Here is a 21,383-nt window from a genome sequence, read left to right as displayed (position 1 = left end):
GTCCCGTCCCGAAAAAAAGATCGGGACTGAATTTTGGTCCCGTGTCCCGTCCCGTCCCGAAAGTCGTCCCGTCCCGTTAAGAGTTGGGACGGGACCGGGACAAGATCGGGACGTCCCGCCGTCCCGATAAATAGAATAATATTGAAAAAAGATTTGGATAATAACGTTCATTAAAATTTTAAATCATATAATTTATTAAGTTTAAAATCAAAACAACACAAGCACATAAATAACAATAATTTAAAATCAATTATTGAATTATATTAATCATAACTACATATTATAATAACAAATGTAAGTGATCTTTATGCTATAAGATTCACAACAACAGGCAAGTCAAACACAACATCAAATCATTATTCTTCTACTTTAGTGAAGATGTACTAAGCTAATTACTCTTCTAAAAATAAGCAAGAAATATGTTATAAATAAAGGTTATTAAATAGATAGATATAAGAATAAATTATATTAATATAATTAATATCTTATAAAGAAAGATATCGCCATATTTACTCCATGCCATTAAAATTATCAATATAAAAAAACTTTAGTTTTAAATAAGAATTGCAAGTATTAAAATTATAATTGATATAATTAATATAAGTATAAATTATATTAATATAATTAATATATTTAAAATAAACAATAATATATATAATATTCGGGACGGGACGGGACGTCCCGATGCTAATCCCGTGTCCCGTCCCGTCCCGAACCCCTTTCCTGTCCCGTCCCGTAAAGTCCCGTCCCGATTATTTTCGGGCCGGGACAAGACCCGTCCCAATATGATCGGGACGATACCGGGCCAATCGGGACGGGTCTAGGTTGAACACCTCTAATCACCGATACAACAGGCCAGGAAATAGCCACGTACCGTCACCAACTCCGCACGGTGTAATGACATGACTGCACAGCCGGCTTGGCGGCAGAATAGCCACGCCGCAACGCACACCGAAAGAAGTCGGACGGAAGAAAACAAGGCGAGAATTTTTATATGGGATAATGATAGTTAAGTTTTAAGGAAATGAGCTAATGATAGTTAGATTTTTTAATAATTTTTTTTATACAATAAATTATAAATATTAATTTAAATAGTTATAAATAAATTTTTTTTATTACAATCTAAAAATTATATTTAATATTTAAATATTTATTTAGCATTAAAACTCTTATATTTATAATAATCTGAGCCGATATTTTCAATTTATTTTTTTAAAAAAATTGTCCAGGATTAAACTGGTATTAATTCAGTATTGTGAAACTTAACTGTCATTCTCCTTTGTTATATCTCCATCAAGGTGATTAATTAGAAAAATGAAGTTGTCAATCAAAGTTAAAAGTAATTAATTATATTAAGTAAAATTTATATATAATTCTGTCAAAAAAAAAATCTTCTCATCATTGTCGTCCAAAATATAATTCCTGTTGTGTTCTTTGTAAATCTCATGGTGGAAATTTTCTGTAAGGCTAATCACTCTCTCCCATTCTCGACCATGCAAACTTCCCATCACAAAACCCACCCGACTGACGGCAATGAAGTTGGTGTGTATGGTGGCCAAAATCACGTTTTAAACAAGATCTTTCAAAACAGTACAAATGGTTTCTCTTGAATATAATAATGGTTGATGTGTATGTGATCAAATACCTGTTGATGATGTTTATAAAATGCCTTTCTCAACCATGCAAACTTCCCATCCAAACCCCAACAGCTGTTGGCAATGAAGTTGACTTCATCATCATGGCTAGCAATCTTTATCCCCTTCCTCACCTTCCTCCTCTTCTTTCGCCGTTTTCGCCGCCACCGATATAACCTACCACCGGGGCCAAAACCATGGCCTATCATAGGAAACCTCAACCTCATAGGCCCTATTCCTCACCACTCCTTCTATGAGCTCACCCAAAAATATGGACCCATCATGCATCTCAAGTTAGGCTTCAAAGACATCATCATCGTGTCCTCTGCTAACATGGCTAAAGCCTTCCTTAAAACCCACAATCATAACTTCTCGTCACGACCAAAAACTACCGCCGGAGAGCACGTGGCCTACAATTACTCCGATATTCTCTGGGCCCCCTATGGCCCTTACTGGCGCCAAGCCCGCAAGATATGCTTTACAAAAATGTTCTCTCAAAAAAGCCTACAATCGAGCGGGTATATCAGAAAGGAAGAGATGAAAAGTATGTTGAATGAACTTTTCATTTCTTCAGGCACCACCGTATTATTGAGAGATTACTTTTACACTTTAACCCTAAATATTATAAGTCGCATGGTGTTGGGAAAGAAGTACGTGGAGAAAGGTCAAGGTGGCTTTGTTAGCTGGGAAGAGTTCAGAGAATTGTTGGACGAGTTTGTGCTGCTCAATACGGGAGTTGCAAATATTGGGGATCTGTTCCCTTGGATTAATTCCTTGGACTTGCAAGGTTACATGAAGAGAATGAAGGATTTCAATGCTAAGTTTGATAGGTTTCTGGAGTATGTGTTAGATGACCATGAAGAGAAAAGAAAAGGGGTTGAGGATTATGCGGCCACAAACATGGTGAATGTGCTTTTACAGCTCGTTGATGATCCCACTCTTGAGATTAAGCTTCAAAGGCACAATGTCAAAGCATTAACTCAGGTGCATGTGTGGTACAATTTTGACACAATAGGAATATATATATATATATATAGGCAAACAATAATCAACTACTCCCTTCATCCCAAATTATAGAGCACTTTTAAAGGAATTTCTTCATTCCAAAATATAAGATGCTTTGAGTAGATTAAAGTTTCATTAAATGCACTAATTTCAATATTACCCTTTCTCTTTCTCTAATTAATTTCCATCACTTCTCTTTTGAATATATTAAATGATGGGTATTTTGAAAAGTTTATATTTTTGTTTTAAAAAGATAAAGTTGTTAAGTGTATTTAATGAGGTTTATTGATATATAAAATTTTATTTAAAAGTGTCTTATAATTTGGAATGGCGGAAGTAATAGATATTTAGTGAATTATTACGAAAGACTAATTTACGTACTCATAACATATTAGTTAATAACATGTTTTGTATGCTTGTATGTATGTTTCTTAGGACCTTGTAATAGCTGCCATAGATACCACAGCAATAACTATTGAATGGGCAATGTCTGAGCTGTTGAAAAACCCAAAAATCTTAAGGAAGTCTACAGAAGAGTTGGACAAAGTGATCGGAAGAGATAGGTGGGTGGAAGAGACGGACTTAGTCAACTTGCCTTATATTGAAGCCATTGTTAAAGAAACATTGAGATTGCACCCTGTAGCCTCTGTGTTGCCTCCAAAAATAGCCATGAATGGTGACATTGAAATTGCAGGGTATGACATCCCAAAAGGAACTCAAGTGATTGTCAATGTGTGGGCTATTGGTAGAGACCCTATGATGTGGGACAACCCTAATGAGTTTTACCCAGAAAGGTTCATAGGTAAAGATATTGATGTGACAGGACATCACTTTGGGTTATTGCCATTTGGGGCTGGAAGGAGGATCTGCCCTGGTTATCCTCTTGCTCTAAGGGTTGTGAATTCAAGTATAGGAAATTTGGTGCATGGGTTTTCTTGGAGCTTGCCGGATCACATGAAGGAAGTAGACTTAAACATGGAGGAAATTTGCAGGCTTACTACCCTCAGAAAACAACCCCTTGAAGCTGTTGTTAAGCCTAGGCTTTCATCTCATGATCTTTACTGATGTTACATGTGGTGGTCCATTTGATTTGAGCACTATCATTTAGCTTCTTGTTATTTGTATTGCTGTTATTTATATTGCTATTAACTACTTGTATTATAAAAATATGTGGTCAGATGAATAAAAAGTTGTTACTTAATATATTTCCAGGTGAAATAGTGATGATATTTGGATAATATATTTTTCTAGAAAAAATTGATTAACAGAGAGTGATAATGTTTGGATAATATTTTTTAAAATTGATTTTGCAAAATCAATTTATCATATGAAGGAAAAATAGCTCTATAGCAAAATAGAGTTTCAGAACCAAATAGAATTTAAGAAAATTAAAAGCATTTGTAGGTATATTGAATCAATGTCTGGGTCAAGAAGGAACCTACTCTTCACTGGAGTTGGCTTGCCTCTACTAAGGGAAGCCCTTCTCCGCACCTCCCATATTTAATATTTTTTTATTTTAAATTTATTAAAATAAAAAATTATAAAGATCATAAAAAATTTTAATAAATCTGCACACTAGCCTAGATGATCAAGATTTAATATGTATGGTCAAGTAAATTTTTTATTTTAATAAACATAAAATAAAAATAAAAAATATTAATTTTAAGCAGTCTAGATTTACACTCCTGCTCATAGCAGGTGCGGAGGAGGGGAGTTGCCAACTCCCTCTTGGCTGCCCCATTCATCAACTTCATGCTTTCTATTACCCAAAGCATTAAATTTGATTGAATTTAATTTTTTATTGTTGATAAATCATATATGGCCAGTTAATTTAATTGAGGTAAACATTAGATATGCATTGGAAATAAGGTGGAAGTAGATTATTTCCGATACATCTCTCCTCTTGTTACCTCAATATTCTCCCAACAATTTGCTCATGTATCATAGAACCTGTTTGGATATATATACTCAAAATAATCATGAGTCCAAAACCAAGATTTTGAAAAAGAGTATCCAAATACCCTCAATCTTTCTAAACTTCATCTGTCTTCCAAAATTCCATTTGGAGGAAGTGACAATAAACCCCATTTAAAAATCAATTATAAGTTTTATGAATTGTTGGAATGTTCTTTTTATAATTTTATCCTCCATTTTACTTATCAATATTTACGTTATAAAAAAAGAATATCCTTTATTGTAATTTGAAAAATTTAAAATAATTTTAAAAAATTGGCTGGACAAAAATGCCTCTTCTAGGTTTCAGGGTAATTGGCTGGCCACTGTAAAGTAGTTGCCAGCAAGATGTTTAATTGCCAAAAGCAGGATGTTTGTGGCTTTGGCCTTTTAACAAGAAGTTGATGCTCATTTTCCGGCGGTTAGCCAGTCGTCAACGTTGGGCTTTTACTAGGGTCAATTTCGTCCCCCCAACTTTTCGTAAAAAAATGGTTAAGGACTTTGGTCCTTTTTTGGTATTTCAAAAATTTGTTGTCTCTAATTATAATTAATGTCATTGTGTAGTCTATGAATGTCACTTTCCTAATGGAAAAGGGGCCGAAAAATAAACAGTGGCTAAACAACTTTTGTATGATGGTACCTCAACGCGGGGGTTGAATGCACTTTCTGCTTTCGCGGCTTGTAAGGCGAAGTGTCAGAGCTTTCACCCAATCCACTTGCATCGCCTTTAAAATAGGGATAATTAGATTAAAAAATCTCTTAAAAAATTTATTTACAGAAAAAAATAAACAACAAATCTCATTTGTTTAAAAAGAATTATGTTTTCATTTAAACAATAATCTATTTTGTATTAATAATGATTCATAAATAATTTTTTTGAGTGATCATTAAATATGATTCTTCCTTTAAAGTATCTCATGATACCTTTACAATTTTTTCCTTAGGTACACAAATATTTTTTTTTGATCACTTTCAGTGGATTAAGCCCAATATAAGTGTATAAAAATTTATTAATATAATCAAAAAAAGTCTTAGTCTCTATCTCTTGAGTGTGATTTTTCCCTGACGCTTGAATAAAAGAGGGAACAGTTGTGTCAACCGCATAGCACACAGTTACCCGCTCCTCATATTGTGTGTGAATGTGAAAGTTATATGAAAGATATGAGAACCGTCTTCTCATTCTTAGATGCGTGTGTTTAGTGTGACTCTACTTTCCTTCCCTTACTCTCTGAGTGTTTGCGCATTTGCTATTAACTTGAACCGAGTTTCTCTCGTGACTCCACTTCCATGTAGTAGTAATAACTCATTTGGTGCAACTCACAAGGGATGTTTCTGCTTCCATCTACTCACATTTTTATTGAAGATATCACTGTTTAACATAATTGAGTGTTCAATGAGGTAACATTACTGTAATTAAAATACATACAAATATATTTATTTGACTATGAAAAAAAAATATTTACATAAAAAACACTAATCCTAAAAATATTTTGCAATAATAATGTTTTGAATGTTAATTAATAATTGAAAAGCTTGTGAGTCTGTGACTCACGCTAGTTATTATTAATATTAATATTGAAAATGGAAAGTGAAAACGCAAGTACTAATAAAAGTAAAGAAGGCCTATACAGTGAATAAAAGCAAGGCATGACTGTTCAGTGAAAAAATTGAAGTTTGAAATTTCACACCCTCTTCCTCTTTGTCCACGCGTTTGGTTTCTGTTTTCCTCTCAAGTGGTCCCATTCTCTTGCTCTCTCTTTTCAAGGTGCTGTATTTCATACAGCACTTTGTGTTTGGATAGAATAAAAATAACCGATTTTTTTGATAAAATAATTGATTTTAATAAAAAATATACAAACAGCTCAAAATAGCACTAATTGATTATTATGGTTGGAATCATGTTTGTTAATAAGCTTTAGGAGGGAGCTTTTTCTCAGATCAATTTTACCGTTATAATATTAATTATCTGTCAAATACTCACCTACCCATATTACCCTCAGCAGTATTACACGTGATTCTCCATATTCCTCTCGTCTTAGGAGACTCTCTTTGATCTTCTTCTTGTGCCACCTAATCGCCATCATCCTCCCACCCGCCCACATGGTCACCGGCCGCCGTCTGTAGGCATTTTACTCCTAATAATACAAGAGCACATGTACCTGATAAAATATTTAATTTCTGACCAAAATTTGAGCTATCTGAACTTAACAAAATTAATTTAAGTTTCAAATCAGTGTATTTAATCCTTGTGAAAACATAAAAAATTTTATACTCTTTTTTAAAACATTTTTTTCATATAAAACTATTAATTTACATTCAAGTTGCATTGAATCCATGGAAGAGAAACATGTCAAACATGTTTATTTATTCACAAGATTTGAGCTCAAAATCTTACCTAACAGGCATCGAGTCATATTGTTATGTTATGATTGAAAAATTATATATCAATTACTTTTTTTTATTGAAACTAATTATGAAAATATAAGAGCTGAGCTGTAACTAAATTTGATGAATGTTAAAGAAATGGGAATTGTCTGGACGGATGGACGAAGCTTTTGTTATAGGCCTACAAAGTCATGAACAACCTAAACTAATGAAACATGGATCCGAAGCCCACATCCCATTTACCCAAAACACCCATTAGCCCAACATGAGATATAGCACATGCTGATAGAAAGCCATGCACAGAGGAGAAGGATAAACGACATGTTCAAATAACACATTCCATTAAAATTGGGCCTTTTCCTAATTGGGAAGGGGAAGGCAGAGGGCAAATTAAAGTAGCACAAGTTGGAAAACAGAATCAAATTAAAGCACATTAGCAACAGATATAGTTTAATGAGCTTGGCAAATTTGGTGCATGGGTTTTATTGGAACTTGTCAGATCATATGAAAGAAGTGGACTTGATAATGGAGGAAACTTTTAGGTTTACTAGTGTCAGGAAACAACCACTTGAAGCTTTTATTAAGCCGAGACTCTCAGCTCGCCTTTATCTCTTGGCAGTGATATGCACTTCGTGTTTGCGCTGCGGGTGTGGCAATGCAAGGGCTATCTATAATTAATAAAATTGAAGTTTGTTTGAGTCGGGTGGTCCGTGTGATTTGATTATTGTCACTGAATTTCTTCTTGGTAGCATTATTCTTGTGTTGTAAAACCATTAATCTAATAACAAGTTATTATATATATATATATATATAACCAGGTAAAATGATATGATTCACTCAATATGATTAGTTTTGCTCACATTAATTTTGCCGTTTTTTCTGACAGTGGCTGGCCGGAGTTCCAGCAACTAGCAGTGGAGGGGTTAAACCTTTTTTTAGTGAAATAAGGGTATTTTAATAATTGCGTATGAAAATTTATTTACGAGTAAGTAACTTGAGAATAATTTATATGTCTTATAAAACTTTTAAGAAATTGGAATCTTTAAAAAGGATTTCACAATAATTCTCTCAATATCATATATATAAACAAGGAAGTAGGACAACAAAAATTAACCAATCCCCTCCCAATCTGCAAGAAGAACCATGTGTTGGCAAATGGTGGTCCACCATTTTTATTTGTGTTACTAGCTATAGGATGCCACATTATCATGAGCATAATTTGTTTTCTTTGAACTAATGACGTGATTGAGAGAGAGAAAGATATTAATATCTATTACAAGTTTTTTTTTTTTAAATGAGAAAGGCAAGCCTGAGGCTTGAAAAGATTACAAAAAGAGAACCTAGATAACCCTTAAACTATCCTCATGTAAAAATACATTACAATCAGCAGGAAAATCAGTAGTAATAGTTATCAAATCTGCCAACTCCATGACTATCTCCTACAATGAGAGCTGTACATTTAGCAAACTTCATACACATGATGAATGTTAACCTCCATAGTACCATATAAAATGTTGACCATGGAATTCATTTTTGCCCTCCAAGGATCACTCTTGGTTTTTGATTCCATGATTCCATCTAGTGGTCGAGGCTCAGGGAGAAGATGTTTTAAGGAAGGTGTGATAAAGATGGACGTATTAGAAGGCATCGACTGGGGCAGAGGCACAAGAACTCATTTATTTTGTCTGAGCTAAAGAGCCACTTACCACTCTAGGCCATAATTCTTTTGTCTTGCTTGACTTTTTTTTCTATGGATTTGAATCCATTTTCTAGTCCATTATTGGTTGAACTTGTGGGAGGAACTATGTCAATCAAGGCCGATGGGTTGGGTCTTATAGTTTCCTTACCCTTTGCTACACCAATCCTTTCCCACTTTGGGTCCTTTCCACGAGACTTATCTCAGAGACAGCTTTTTTCTAAACCTCCTTTTTCTCAACATACACTGCCATAGATTTATCCATAGTGTCAGAAGCAGACCTTCCCATATGTATCATCATCATCCCCTAAGCCTGTAAGGGCTGCAGATCTTGAAGAAATCCACCTGTCATCAACTTTTTTCCCTTGAGCCGTGTTTCTTCCCCTAAAATCGTACCTAACTTTATAGCCTTTTTGATGCGCGAAACGAGGACAAGGAGGCTCCGGCGGAAACATCCAAGTCCCGAATATTTCCTCTGCTTCAGGTAGCTTACTCGCCGGCGACAAGCCAGGGTGGCGGAATAGCAATAGTTGGGCTCAAAGCTTAAGAAGATGACACACCTGATATCCATGGACACGCTTCCTTTCGATGTCCATATCTCCCACGGGCAAAACAAATTAGACCAAGTCTCTCATACTCCACATTGAAGAGTGCAGAAGTCGAGATAATTCGAGGCACCAATTTCTTTTGCAAGTCGAGCTCGACACAAATCCTAGCATATCTCCCTCGTTCAACTTTAGCTCTGAAGGCATCTACATCTATAATGGTATTCATATCAACGTTGATAGTTCAACCGATCATGTCACCCAATCTTCATATGAAGCTCTTGGTGTAATAATGCATGGGAATCTTAGGAATGCGAACCCAGGTGGCTATTCTTCCCAGAGAATTATGAAAAGGATCAAAATATGGTGTCCATCGTTGAACAAGCACATAATGCTGTGCAATAAGCCAAGGTCCTTCAAACAAGACTTTTTTACAGTGAACTGCCCAGTTGATCTCATCAGTGAAACGAATGATATAGTAGTTGTTAGGAAGGTCAATGAGCTTGAATTCATTCAGGTGCCAGATTCTGCTCAAACACTCCTTGAGCTTTCACAGAATGAAGCGTGCTCCGAGAATAGCGATAACCAATGCGTTTTTCCAAGGCCTACACCAGTCATTAAACTCATCGTGAGAGACGAGGACGACAGGATAAACACTCATCAGCTTTTTTATTTCCTCTGAAGGTTCAGGTAGTTCCCATGTTTGGTCAAGCAAGTCCGAGATCAGAGGATCGTCTTCCATGACGGAACTTCCATACGCAATGCCATTATAATCGGTTCCTTTGAATCCTAAAAGAGATTCCTTGTATGAAAACTGCTTGTGGTTGAGAGTAGGACTCTGCTTTTCTTCATATGGTTGTTCCAGATTAACACAGGTTTCTGCATCTTCCATTTTATCGGACATGATAGGTCTTCCTTGACCTCCTTATTTTTCTTAACACGACCATTAGGAGAGAGCTGTTCCAGAGGCCTATCCGGCGGAATTTTCCAGTTGCATGTTTCTTCCATTGTCGTTCCCAAGTTTCTAATGCTTGTGATTGTGCCTCGCTTGATGAAGCTCGGCTCCAATGGGCGGAGGAGCCGAGGAGGAGCGTCGATGATTATAATAATTACATCTCCAATGTCTATTACAAGTTAAAAACTTGTTTTTCATTATACATGATAATCAATTATAACGTTCCCGTGGTTTGCATTTTGTATATAAACACAACATTTATGTATGTTTGTGCGCATTGCGAAACAGTGATCCTTTCAACATGACTTGTTACGCTTTCATAAATAATGAAATTATATCATGAAAATAGAAATTGAACAAAAATTATTCAATTTTATTTACTTTTTTCCTAATGTTTAGCATTTGCTTTTATCAATAATTGAATGATTATTAGAAGACAACGGCTATTTGTTGCACTTTCTTGTTCAGATATTTGAATCATATATATCCAAGAACATATACAAGACTAAATTCAGATAAGATAATATAATACTCAATATAAAGATTAAAGAAAAACATACACCAATTACTGTAAAAGGAAAACATGATTGTTAATGCATGTCTGCATCGCAAATTAAGTACTACACCACAAACAACTACAGTAAAAGTTAATAATAAATTAGACAAAACAACAGAGTTGCTTGTCAATCCAGTACAGAATTGTGAGCCTCCATCTCTCGTGTCTCTGCATCCCTACTAAGCAAAAGGTTCCTTGTCATATTACTCTCCTCAAACTTGGGATCCAAATGAACTTTTGTAACATTGGAGATCTGTATTAGTTCTATTTCACCTGAATAACGTACTGAAGAATACAATTTAGTAATGTACATCTTATTACGCAAGAATTGAAGACTTATATTCACATAATTAAAGAAGGATAATGCCTTGATAGTACTTCGTCACTTGTGCGTGCTGGCAAGTTTTTACAGTACGCATATTCTGCCCAAACTTCAATGGCGTCCTACAGGTTACATGAAATTATCTCCTTCTCAACATCATCTCAATTTACTTAATTACCCATTTATTATCTCTTTTATTCCATAAATAAAAATTCAAGATGCTACATCAGATTTGCCACATGCTCCATCTCACATTCATATATCAGTCCCACCTTCTCTCATCTAATTTCCTATTCTCTTTTCATATCTTTTTTCTCCCCCCCCCCCCCCCAACAATTTAACTCTCACTCTGAGTGGCCTGAAATGACTTGTATGGTTGATGATTAGGCAGATTTTTTACCTTTGCTTACCCCCAATAAAAAAAACAGAGTTGGATTCTTACTAAAGGGGATAAAACTCATGTATTTCAATTGCACAATTATATTATTCTAACCTTTTTAAATTTTAGATTCTTTAATTTGTCAATTTCTTTTGAATTTTTAACTCTAAATTTTAAAAATAAAGAACGTTCATCGATTTGAAACTGCACAAAGTTCAAAATTTCAAAATACTCAACTCTTCAGACTCAGTCGTGTCAATTTTTTTTTTTTTTTGGTTGACTACTTATGAGTAAAAGTTATTAGATGTATAAAACCTTCTTCTCACAGTAATGGAGACATACTGATGAAATATGATTAAATTGGTGTAATTTTGAAAAACAGATTATTCCAGCTTGTGAAACCAGACAAAATCCATTAATGGTTCTGATATAAGAATCATGAAAAAAGCAGCTTCATATCATCAAATATTAATTAAGATGAAACAATCAGCAATACAAATGAACATGATAGGTTGTGCTTTTGTTGGGAAAATATCAGGACTCAACCTGCAGCAAAAGACTTGATCAGTTACCTTTCAATGAATATCTGACACCATCATCATACTGTGTATATGACTTCTTCTGCAATATTTGAATATCATTCCAATGAATATCTGATTAAACCTGTATAAAGAACATTAATTCGCAAGGCTCCAAGTAACCACTTTGATCTATAGTTAAACGTCCTTTTCATCCTGCTACTGACTCACCTACATTGCATCTGGTTGTTAACCTCTCCGTCTTCTTTTCTCTGCCATCTCAACGTTATCATGGAAATGGAAAGACACCCAACTGTTAAATTTACTGGGAAGGCTTTATGAAAGAGAACAAACAACCAAAGCAACCGTCACTGTCTATTTTTATATTGTGCACTGTGGATGAAAGGAGTTGTGGTTTGAAATTTGAAAATATGACAGGGACTTTTGAGATCCCTCATCTCTCCCTCTCTCTCTCTCTGATGAGCTTTATACTGACCAAAGTACCAGGTTTACTGTAGCTGAGAGGGATATTTTCTAGAGAAATATTGATGTCCTAATGTCAGCAATTCATAATAAAAACAGATCTTTTACATATTGGTGTCTACCTAAGAGGATTTTGGTCATGATAGCAATGGATTAGAACCTTCGTACATTGGTGTACGTTAAAACTCTTGCAAATAAGAGGAAAATAACAGAAATTACAGGGAAAGAAGATCTGACCAACTTTTAATGGAAACTTTTTCTGGGGCAATCTTTTGATTAATCTGAAACCTCTGATTCAACCTGTACAATTTGATAGGAACACCCATTCTTATATGTTGAATTTGGAAGCATCTGGTGTGGTTCAGTTTTGTCAAAGTCTTTGTATGTTATGCATGTGACATGATACCTATAGTGTCTAGAGCCTAAAGTTTTATTGAGGACTACAATTTAGTATTTACGAAACATTCTGAAACCATGTCTGATATGCATAATATTTATTATTTAATAAATTACATCATAACCTCCATGCTTTGCATTTTATTTCTGATGTCATTTTGTTTATGCTTCGGTTTTGAATAGCTGTGGATGGTTAGACTATCAAGAACACCACATTCGAGGACTTATAAGCCATAATAGTATTAAAAAGGCATCTCTGATTCATAAGAATAAATGAGTCATACTATTTTAATTTGTCAATTATAAATGATTCAAGACCATCAGAACTATCTGGTTAGGATATGTTTATTTATTCTACGTTTAACATCCAAAAAAATACTTTTCAACATTCAAAAAGCTAAACGTTGTTTGGGCATTACCATTTCATCTATACCGACTTTTGAAAAGCACATTTAAATTAGACTTGAAAGTAGATCTTGAAATGTGATGAATTGAAATTTTGCAAAACCACATTCAACTTTTTGAGTGATATTGCATTATCTCTTCGTTCAAATGCTTTTGTTTTGTAAAAATGATAAATAAATTAAAAATCACAATTGATTAGAAAATAACTCTTATCTCACTCCTATTATTAAATAATCAAGCAAAAAGTGATTTAGTGTAATTAATCATGTTGATTTTCAATATTAATATATATTAAACTATTTATATAATTCTAATTCAATATATCTAACTTTATATTTTTATTATTATTTAATATATCAAATTTTTATATTATTTCGAATTTTTATTTGATATATTTTTCAAACTTTTCAAATATATATTTTGTATAACAAAAATTATAAATCATAGAAATTAATATTCTTTTTGGTAAATTTTACATTCAAATACACTTTTCATGGCATACAATTCAAATAACTTTCAATTTATTAAATTAATTTTTAAAAATATATATTCAAACATAAATTTTATTACAACAATAGATTTTTATTATATTAATTTTTATCAAATGAACTTTTAATAAATTAATTTTGACCAATAAAAAACTAAACACACACTTATTCTAACATTTTCATCCATCATGATTAAATTCAAGGAGCAGAATCTTTTATGAAGACCATAGCATGTCTTGCCTACAAGATGTAATCACAAATAAATACCCCCCTTCTTCACTATTTGTGCCTGCATTCCATAAAAAGATTAGTAAAACATCACATTTCTATTTCAAAATTTAAGGCTCAAGTTTATAACTAATTTTCTTTTATTAAATATTATTTTCCTTGGTTTCTGTTGTAGGGCGTCTTTTATGTACAAAGATTCTTTGGTTCTTAATTCAAGGCATTTGATAGTATATTATATTTTTTTAATATTACTCCTATTTAAACTCATTGCAAATGAAAAGCATGTAAATTTAAAATTTTTTTATTTAAATAGAGATAAAATTAAAATATTATTTAATTTTTAGACAAAGTTAATAATTTAACTATCCTCTTTGGTTCTAATGAGGTAATTAAAAATTACTCATATATAATAAAGGATATAGAGAATAATTATTAAACCTAACTTTATTTGATATAGAACTTTTTACAATAGTTTGAGTCTACTTATATTTAGATAATCTAATACCCCTCTAAAGCATAAGGATACAAGCTCTTCATATTAAAAATGCAGAAACACCAAGTCTCTGTTACAATCTCGTAGTAAGGACCAAGCCAATTTGTCTACCATAAATTGCACACATGTCCTTACCACATCTAGAACCATTCTCATTTCGGACTTCAAATATGAGCATAATATGAGCTTCCAAGTCTTGAATAAAGCTAGGCTCTAATGTCACTTACGCTGGAACAACCTATATATAGCCTTGTGAAATTGCAATCCTCACCAAATCAATTTTGACTGTGAGTTTATCATACAAATAAAGGGATATAATGATAATTAAATTTCTAGGTTGGGTTCTTGGGACCTAGTTTGTCTGCAAATTAACGATGGATTTGCAGGTTCTTCCAACTACCTCTTGGACTTGGAGAGAATATTCTACAATTTATGAGATTTAATCTTTTGAAATTAACATAAAGAGGCATATCAGTTGTTTTTTTTTTAAAAAAAAAAAGCCATATAACCCATTATCGAGGAGACCCAAGTGGTGGTGAATCCGTGGCGAATGCCCGGCCTATTATCTTCTAGGCTCTCCCCTTGCAATTTAATTTCAATTCTTACATATAAGGTATTATTTTGTTAAATATATGACATACAAGTACATATCCTTGAACAAAAATCAAAACATTCCCCTGCTTTGCAAGTTTGGGCCGAGTTGAGGTTTCGAAACTTCCTGGCCCACCACTCGTGGCCCAAATGTTGTTCAACAGAGAAAATAGTTATGACTCCGTATGGGAAGCATTGTCTCATCACTTGTCATGCGCTGTTGCGGCAAGTTAAAATGACAAGACTGAGTGACTGACTAACTGACTGTTCCCGGATGAACTGTCAAGTGTCACCTTTCTTTGCTTTAGAATCACTTTCACAACCCCAGCGTATCAACAAAGGTTAATGCAGCTGGAAAGTATTGTAAATTATTTTTGCAAACATTATTTAAGCTTTGAGATATGTTCAGATTCTGACAAGCTGTCAAAATCCAACTTATATAAACCTTTTTATATATATACACATATAAAGATTACCATAACTTCAAAATCTAGTGTCTGCCAAGGTAATTATATAAAGACAAGATTTAAATGCTCAATCTTATATAATTATGTACTTTTACCCAATTAAATTAAAATAAGTGAATTGTAATGTGTTAATAATAATAAAAAAATTTATTATAAAATAAATAATTTATAAATCATTCATGTCTCTTAACTTAATTAAAAATAAACATGTTAAATATATATATAAAATATATAAATTTTTTCCATTATATAACATATTTGCCCGTTTGTTTCAATTTCTTACTCTTTTTGAAACGATGCAATTCAATGTAATGGGACGCAAGACAATCTTAACATATTTTATAATAAAGAAATGGTAATGAAGTGCAGTGAAGATTCATAGGGAAAAAATATGAATGAGTATTATCATTTATCATCATTTTGGTAATGATGTGTAATAGTCATTACCATGAGTTCACTTAAAAAGATAATTACTCTTCTAATAATAATGTAACACTGATTACCATTAAGTATGTGCCTTGTCAATGAACCAAATGGGCCCATAATTGTAAGGCTTAGTCTAGGATGGGTGTCCTTGTAACTTCTCCAACCCCACTCCATCCAAAGCTTGATTGATTTATCTTTATTTGACTCTATATTCATTTTAATGCTAACTAACCAGAATACTTATATGCAATATTCTATTGTTTACGAGGTTTATGTAAGAAAATGAAGATTACGTACGTTCACTGGAAAAGGACTTAGGGAGGCACTAATTTTTACTGTTGCAAATGCGATGATGCGATGCACGTTCCTGTTTTCCACCGGCCCCCCAACCCCCAAAATTTGACTATTCACGAAATCTGTGTATTATTTTTGTTCCTTAATGTTTAATTTATATGCACCTGCGTATCAAGTAATTCGTTAATGCATATAATTACTAAGAAGTAATTTTTAAAAAACATGTGAGAGACTAAATGAAAAAAAAATATTTTAAATACTTAAAATGCTAACTAAAGCCTCAAATAATTTTTTTCCTGAAATTGACACATGGTAATTAAATTAACTCTTTTTTTTTTCGGGGTGGGTGGGGGGATTTTAAATTCGCTTTGGTTGTGCTAGTAAGTAGTAACAAACACTGATATTTTTGTTTAAAAAAGTTACGCAGTTTTTCACTTGAGGTATGAGGATGAAGGCCGCGTGGGCTCCACATGTGGCAGGTGCTTTGATCGCTCAGTGTCACCGGTTTCATTTATTGAATCACACAAAATCAAAAAGATTTCAGAAGAAAAATCAAATCAAATAAATAATTTTTATGTTCTATTTGAAAAATATTACCCTTTTAATTTTAAATTATAAAATATTTTTTAAAAAATTCAACATCTCAAGATATAAAATATTTTAATAAAAATAAAATTTTTTTATATATATTTTTTAATATTATCCTTTTCATATATTATTTCTCTTCAATATTATTTTATTAAAGAAATATTAAATAAAAATATTTTAAAAATTTATATTTTTATCTTAAAAAATAAAGTTATATAGTATATTTAATAAATTTTATTGATATGTGATACTTTATCTAAAAATATTTTATAATTTAAAACAGTATTAAATAATACAAATAAATATTATGAAAATATTAACCAGTTCAATGAAGTGTTTTTGTATTATATTGATCGCAGAATATAAGCATAATTAAGTTTACTATTAATTTTTTTTCTTTTTAATGAAAAAGCCGAAAACAGAACTAAGCTAATAACGATACAAGAGTAAAAATGAACAAATCAACAGAAAATCTTTGATCGGCTACCAACCTTATAAGAAAAGCTGGCTGTTGATCAAAGATCTACAAAACATTACCAAAGGAATGACAAGTCCTACCTAAACAATAAGTATTAACATTAGCTTTCATGTACGTGAAGCTGCTGAGCAAGGCGTTCCGGTTCCTATTCAATAAGCTCTTAGTTTTATTAATAATTTCTTGATAAGGATGATTAGAGGTTGAATCCCATGTTATAGGATTTAGAGTAGTGGCACAATCAGTGAACATTTCCACATTGTGGAATCCATTATACCAGCAAAATTTCAATCCCATCTTGATTCCAAGCAGCTCCGCAATCGCTGGCGATACGACTCCCAACTATTCAAACAAGCTTTGCACATTAAGAATGGGATCTCCCCTAATTTCTATCAACTAGACATTATAAAATATTAAAAAAATTGGCCAGCAAAAAAATACAAATATTATACAATCATATGGTTACCATACATGACATACTCCTTTTGGTCTTATTTATAAAGTAAAGAAAAATATTTTTTTTTTACTTATAAGTCATCTCATTAAATATTCAATATAAATTTTTCTTTTTACCTTTATTAAATGTTGGAGAGAAAAAATATATTATTAAAATATGTATATTTAATAGGATAAAGTTGAAAACTTATTAAATTTTAAGATAAAGTTATTAATTTTTAATTTTTTTTATTTTGATAAAAACATATTGAAAGTAGCTCATAAATAAAAACAAAGGAATTATACTTTTAAAAGCTGAACATGGATATATGTTTTGTATTGTAGTGACGCAGTCTACAGATTTCGTTTTCTTTGAATATTAACTATATAAGGTAACTTGTTAACAAATATCAAGCCAAGAATTTAATTTAGCTTCGAAACCAAGGCACGAAGTAAGTTCGTGACAATGTCTGCAATGTAACAGGTAGACTCCCTAGAGATATTTTATTTTGACGTGTGGTCAATATTTAATTAAAGCAACGTTTTGAAAACGATTCACTTGCTAGTGCTAATTAGCTTGTTGATATTGGAGTCACAATTAAACAATTATTGAGTGAACGAAAAATTCCAAATGCGCATTGCCCAACTTTTGCATCATTCTTTGGCTGGTCCATGTCTTTAGTTTAACCTTCTCTGCTCATCAGTTTGTGATTGGGATTCTCTTCTTTGTTCATTGTTTTTCACCATTTAAATTTTACATTTAATTAAAATTCTTTTTTTTTTTGGTTAAAAAAAAAGAGTTTAGGGATGAGTTGAGTCTCAAACATGCTTTTAGGATCAAAAAGCGTTTATAAATATATTTACAAATTTTCTATCAACAACATTTTTATATTAGTAGCAATTAAGATTTGATCATAAAACCTTATGTGTTATAGGCCATAATCCTTGGCTAACTATTAAAATTATCTTTATTAGTCATGTTAACATTCACAATATTATGCCCATCTTGAATTTGTAATGGAAATGACCAAAATTAAGAAAATAAATGGCATATGAACCACATATAAGTTTGATTTAGGGTTAATATATAATTTAAATTTTAAATTATATGTTTAGGGATAATTTGAACCCTAAACTTTTCAAAAATACATTATGAACCCTAAATAATTAAAGTTGGATAAGTTTGCCCCCCATCATTAAATTTCAATAAACGTTTGCTAATTTTTTAAAAAATTAAGGCTTAATGTGTGATTTTTACCAAATTTCACTATCCATCTCTCTCACTCATTTGGTTAAAATTTCACATTAGGCCCTATTTTGACAAACGTTTAGAGTTCAAATCATCCATGGACTTATAATTCAAGATTTAAATTTCATATAATCATTTGATTTAAATTTTAAAAGACATAGTGTGGTAAGAAAATAATCTAAACTGTTAGGCATGTGAAGTAACTACCCGAAAATGGGAAAAAGGAAAGACAAGCAGGATTAAATGAATAATATCATTTCTCCACTTAAAACATTAAAGCTCAAGTTTACATATCTTTTTTTTATTATATATTAATTATTAAACTCAATTTTATTCATCAACTCATATTTAAACAACCTAACAATCTTCTCCTTGAGTGTAAGTTCACAAGCTCCTCATATCAAAAAAATCCAAAACACTAAGTCCTTATTTTAGAGCAAGCCTAGCTTTTTTGAGCTTCAAAGAATACTACAGCTAGCCAAGTCTCATTTTTGGAAAATAAAAGTGTGCAATAATAGGCTTACAAATCTCAGTGGTCAGGGAAATTGAGCTCTAATATCACATATTTGGGATTGGAAAGCGATTGCCCGAGAACGGCACCAAGTCTCTATTTTTAAGGAGAGCCCAATTTTTAGGCTTTAAATGATGTAGCCCACATAAGTCTCTATTGTAGGCAAAAACACAATATCTTAACTCAAATTTCAATATATTTTAGTTTATAGATCACTCCTCTTTATTATATATTAGTTATTAAATTTAATTTTATTTAATATGAGACTTTCCACATCTTCTCTAATTCACTCACATTTATACAACCTAACACAAACTAATTTCTTCTATTTTTCAGCAAAACAAACTAATTTATTTTAAAAAGAAAGGAAAATTATATCTCTGATACGAATACTCACTTTGTAATGAAAAAGAAAATCATTGTTATATTTATTTTTTTATAAGAATTAATTTGATAAATTGGGCTTTGAGCACCCACCCAATCATTTTCCCCCCACTGAAGAGGAAATTTCATTAATCAAAAACTTTACAGAGCATACAAATGATGGGATCTAGAAATGTAACAAAATAGCGACACAATCAGGTATGTAAAACCTTAAAAGTAGGGAAAACTTTAAGAGTATGGTTAATAATGGCCCTAACTTGAATCAAAAAAGAGAAATCATCAGAAGTTTCATTAGCAAAAACTCTTCAATTGCGAGATCTCCCAAAGTTACCAGCTAAAGGTGCTAACTCCTACTTTCCAAGAGACATCCAAGGACAACTTGAGTAAGTCAAAGCCAAGAAACATAATTTTTAGAAGAAATTCAGCATACATATCAGAAAGGAAAGCACCCACCCATTCTTGAAGGACACAAAATGTATCTCAAATGGTTCATCGTGTAGGCTATGGAATGAAAATTCTCCAAAAATATCCTATTTTGCCCCCATAAAGATGAGTCCATTTCTATGAAGCCTTCCACACATTTATGCTATTTTTGTTTTTTAAGGAAAGCATTCTTTGATCATGTGTACAAAGAAGTTAATACATGTATTGACTTCGTTGCTCACTTATTCACTCAGTGCTTACATTGCAACATTGCTTTGATGAAAACTGGCTATATATGTATATATATCCAATCATGTATTGATTGAATGATATCACCAGCATATTCCACACGAATATTCATCTTTTTTTTTTCCTGCTTGCTGAATTAATGAGATTATTATTAAGGAAAATACATCTAAATTAGATCGCATTCATCTTGGAACAAAACGTTGATTTTAAAATTAAATGACATGAGTGATTCAACTTTTGGAGGAATGAGATTCTTTTTTGGACCAAAAACAGGAACGAGACTCATCACGTTGAAATGATGAAACGTTTGAGCAATAAACCAACCCATCAAGCAATAAACTAAACACAAACTATATGCATAATCATAAATTAAGGCTATAATTTGGCATGCACCAGCAGTTAAAAAAAAACACTATGACTCATGAGAAGATGGGAATGGATTTGATTAGTAACGATCAAATCAGTGTTGGGGTAGATTGTTTGGCAACATCTCACCAAATTAATTGAAAGACGCATAGATTCTTAATTAGTGATATTAGAATCGCCACGAGTGATTTTCACGAACCCCACACTGGGTTTGGTGAACAATGAAAACAACACATATATATGACTCCCTTCCCCACCCACCTTCCCAAATTTGCCTCTTCTTTAGGATCTCTAAATATATCAAATATTATGAATCTTAATGTTCTAGTTTATACTTTCTTACTTTTTAAGTCTCACATTTCATTTAGGATTTTTCACATCAATTCTCAACTCCACTCACATCTTCAAAATGCTATAATCATTGAGTCCTTGCTATCATGTACTAGTTCTATTTTTGTGTTTCAAACGCTGTCCAATTATGGAC

The 21,383-nt window shown here is 32.3% G+C and overlaps 1 protein-coding gene across 1 annotated transcript; it reads left to right on the top strand.

The window, feature by feature from the left end:
- The first annotated feature begins 1,714 nt into the window (after window positions 1-1,714).
- Window positions 1,715-3,800, top strand: LOC129287409 (trimethyltridecatetraene synthase-like). Its single transcript, XM_054923556.1, has 2 exons — window positions 1,715-2,618; window positions 3,075-3,800. The coding sequence occupies exons 1-2, from the start codon at window positions 1,719-1,721 to the stop codon at window positions 3,702-3,704; spliced, it is 1,530 nt and encodes a 509-aa protein (XP_054779531.1). The 5' UTR covers window positions 1,715-1,718; the 3' UTR covers window positions 3,705-3,800.
- Window positions 3,801-21,383: the final 17,583 nt, after the last annotated feature.

The sequence above is a fragment of the Prosopis cineraria genome, unplaced genomic scaffold (genome assembly GCF_029017545.1).
Source record: "Prosopis cineraria cultivar Desert tree isolate PC_DT_omini unplaced genomic scaffold, ASM2901754v1 PC12, whole genome shotgun sequence".
Taxonomy (NCBI): Eukaryota; Viridiplantae; Streptophyta; class Magnoliopsida; order Fabales; family Fabaceae; genus Prosopis; species Prosopis cineraria.
The sequence above is the reverse complement of the archived record's forward strand: the minus strand, read 5'-3'. Positions and strand labels throughout refer to the sequence as shown.

What these genes read in the sequence shown, in the direction of transcription:
- LOC129287409 (XM_054923556.1), top strand. Translation starts at nt 1,719, where the DNA reads ATGAAGTTGACTTCATCATCATGGCTAGCAATCTTTATCCCCTTCCTC. An exon ending in ATGTCAAAGCATTAACTCAG is followed by an intron (nt 2,619 to 3,074) that starts GTGCATGTGTGG and finishes TATGTTTCTTAG; the next exon opens with GACCTTGTAATAGCTGCCAT.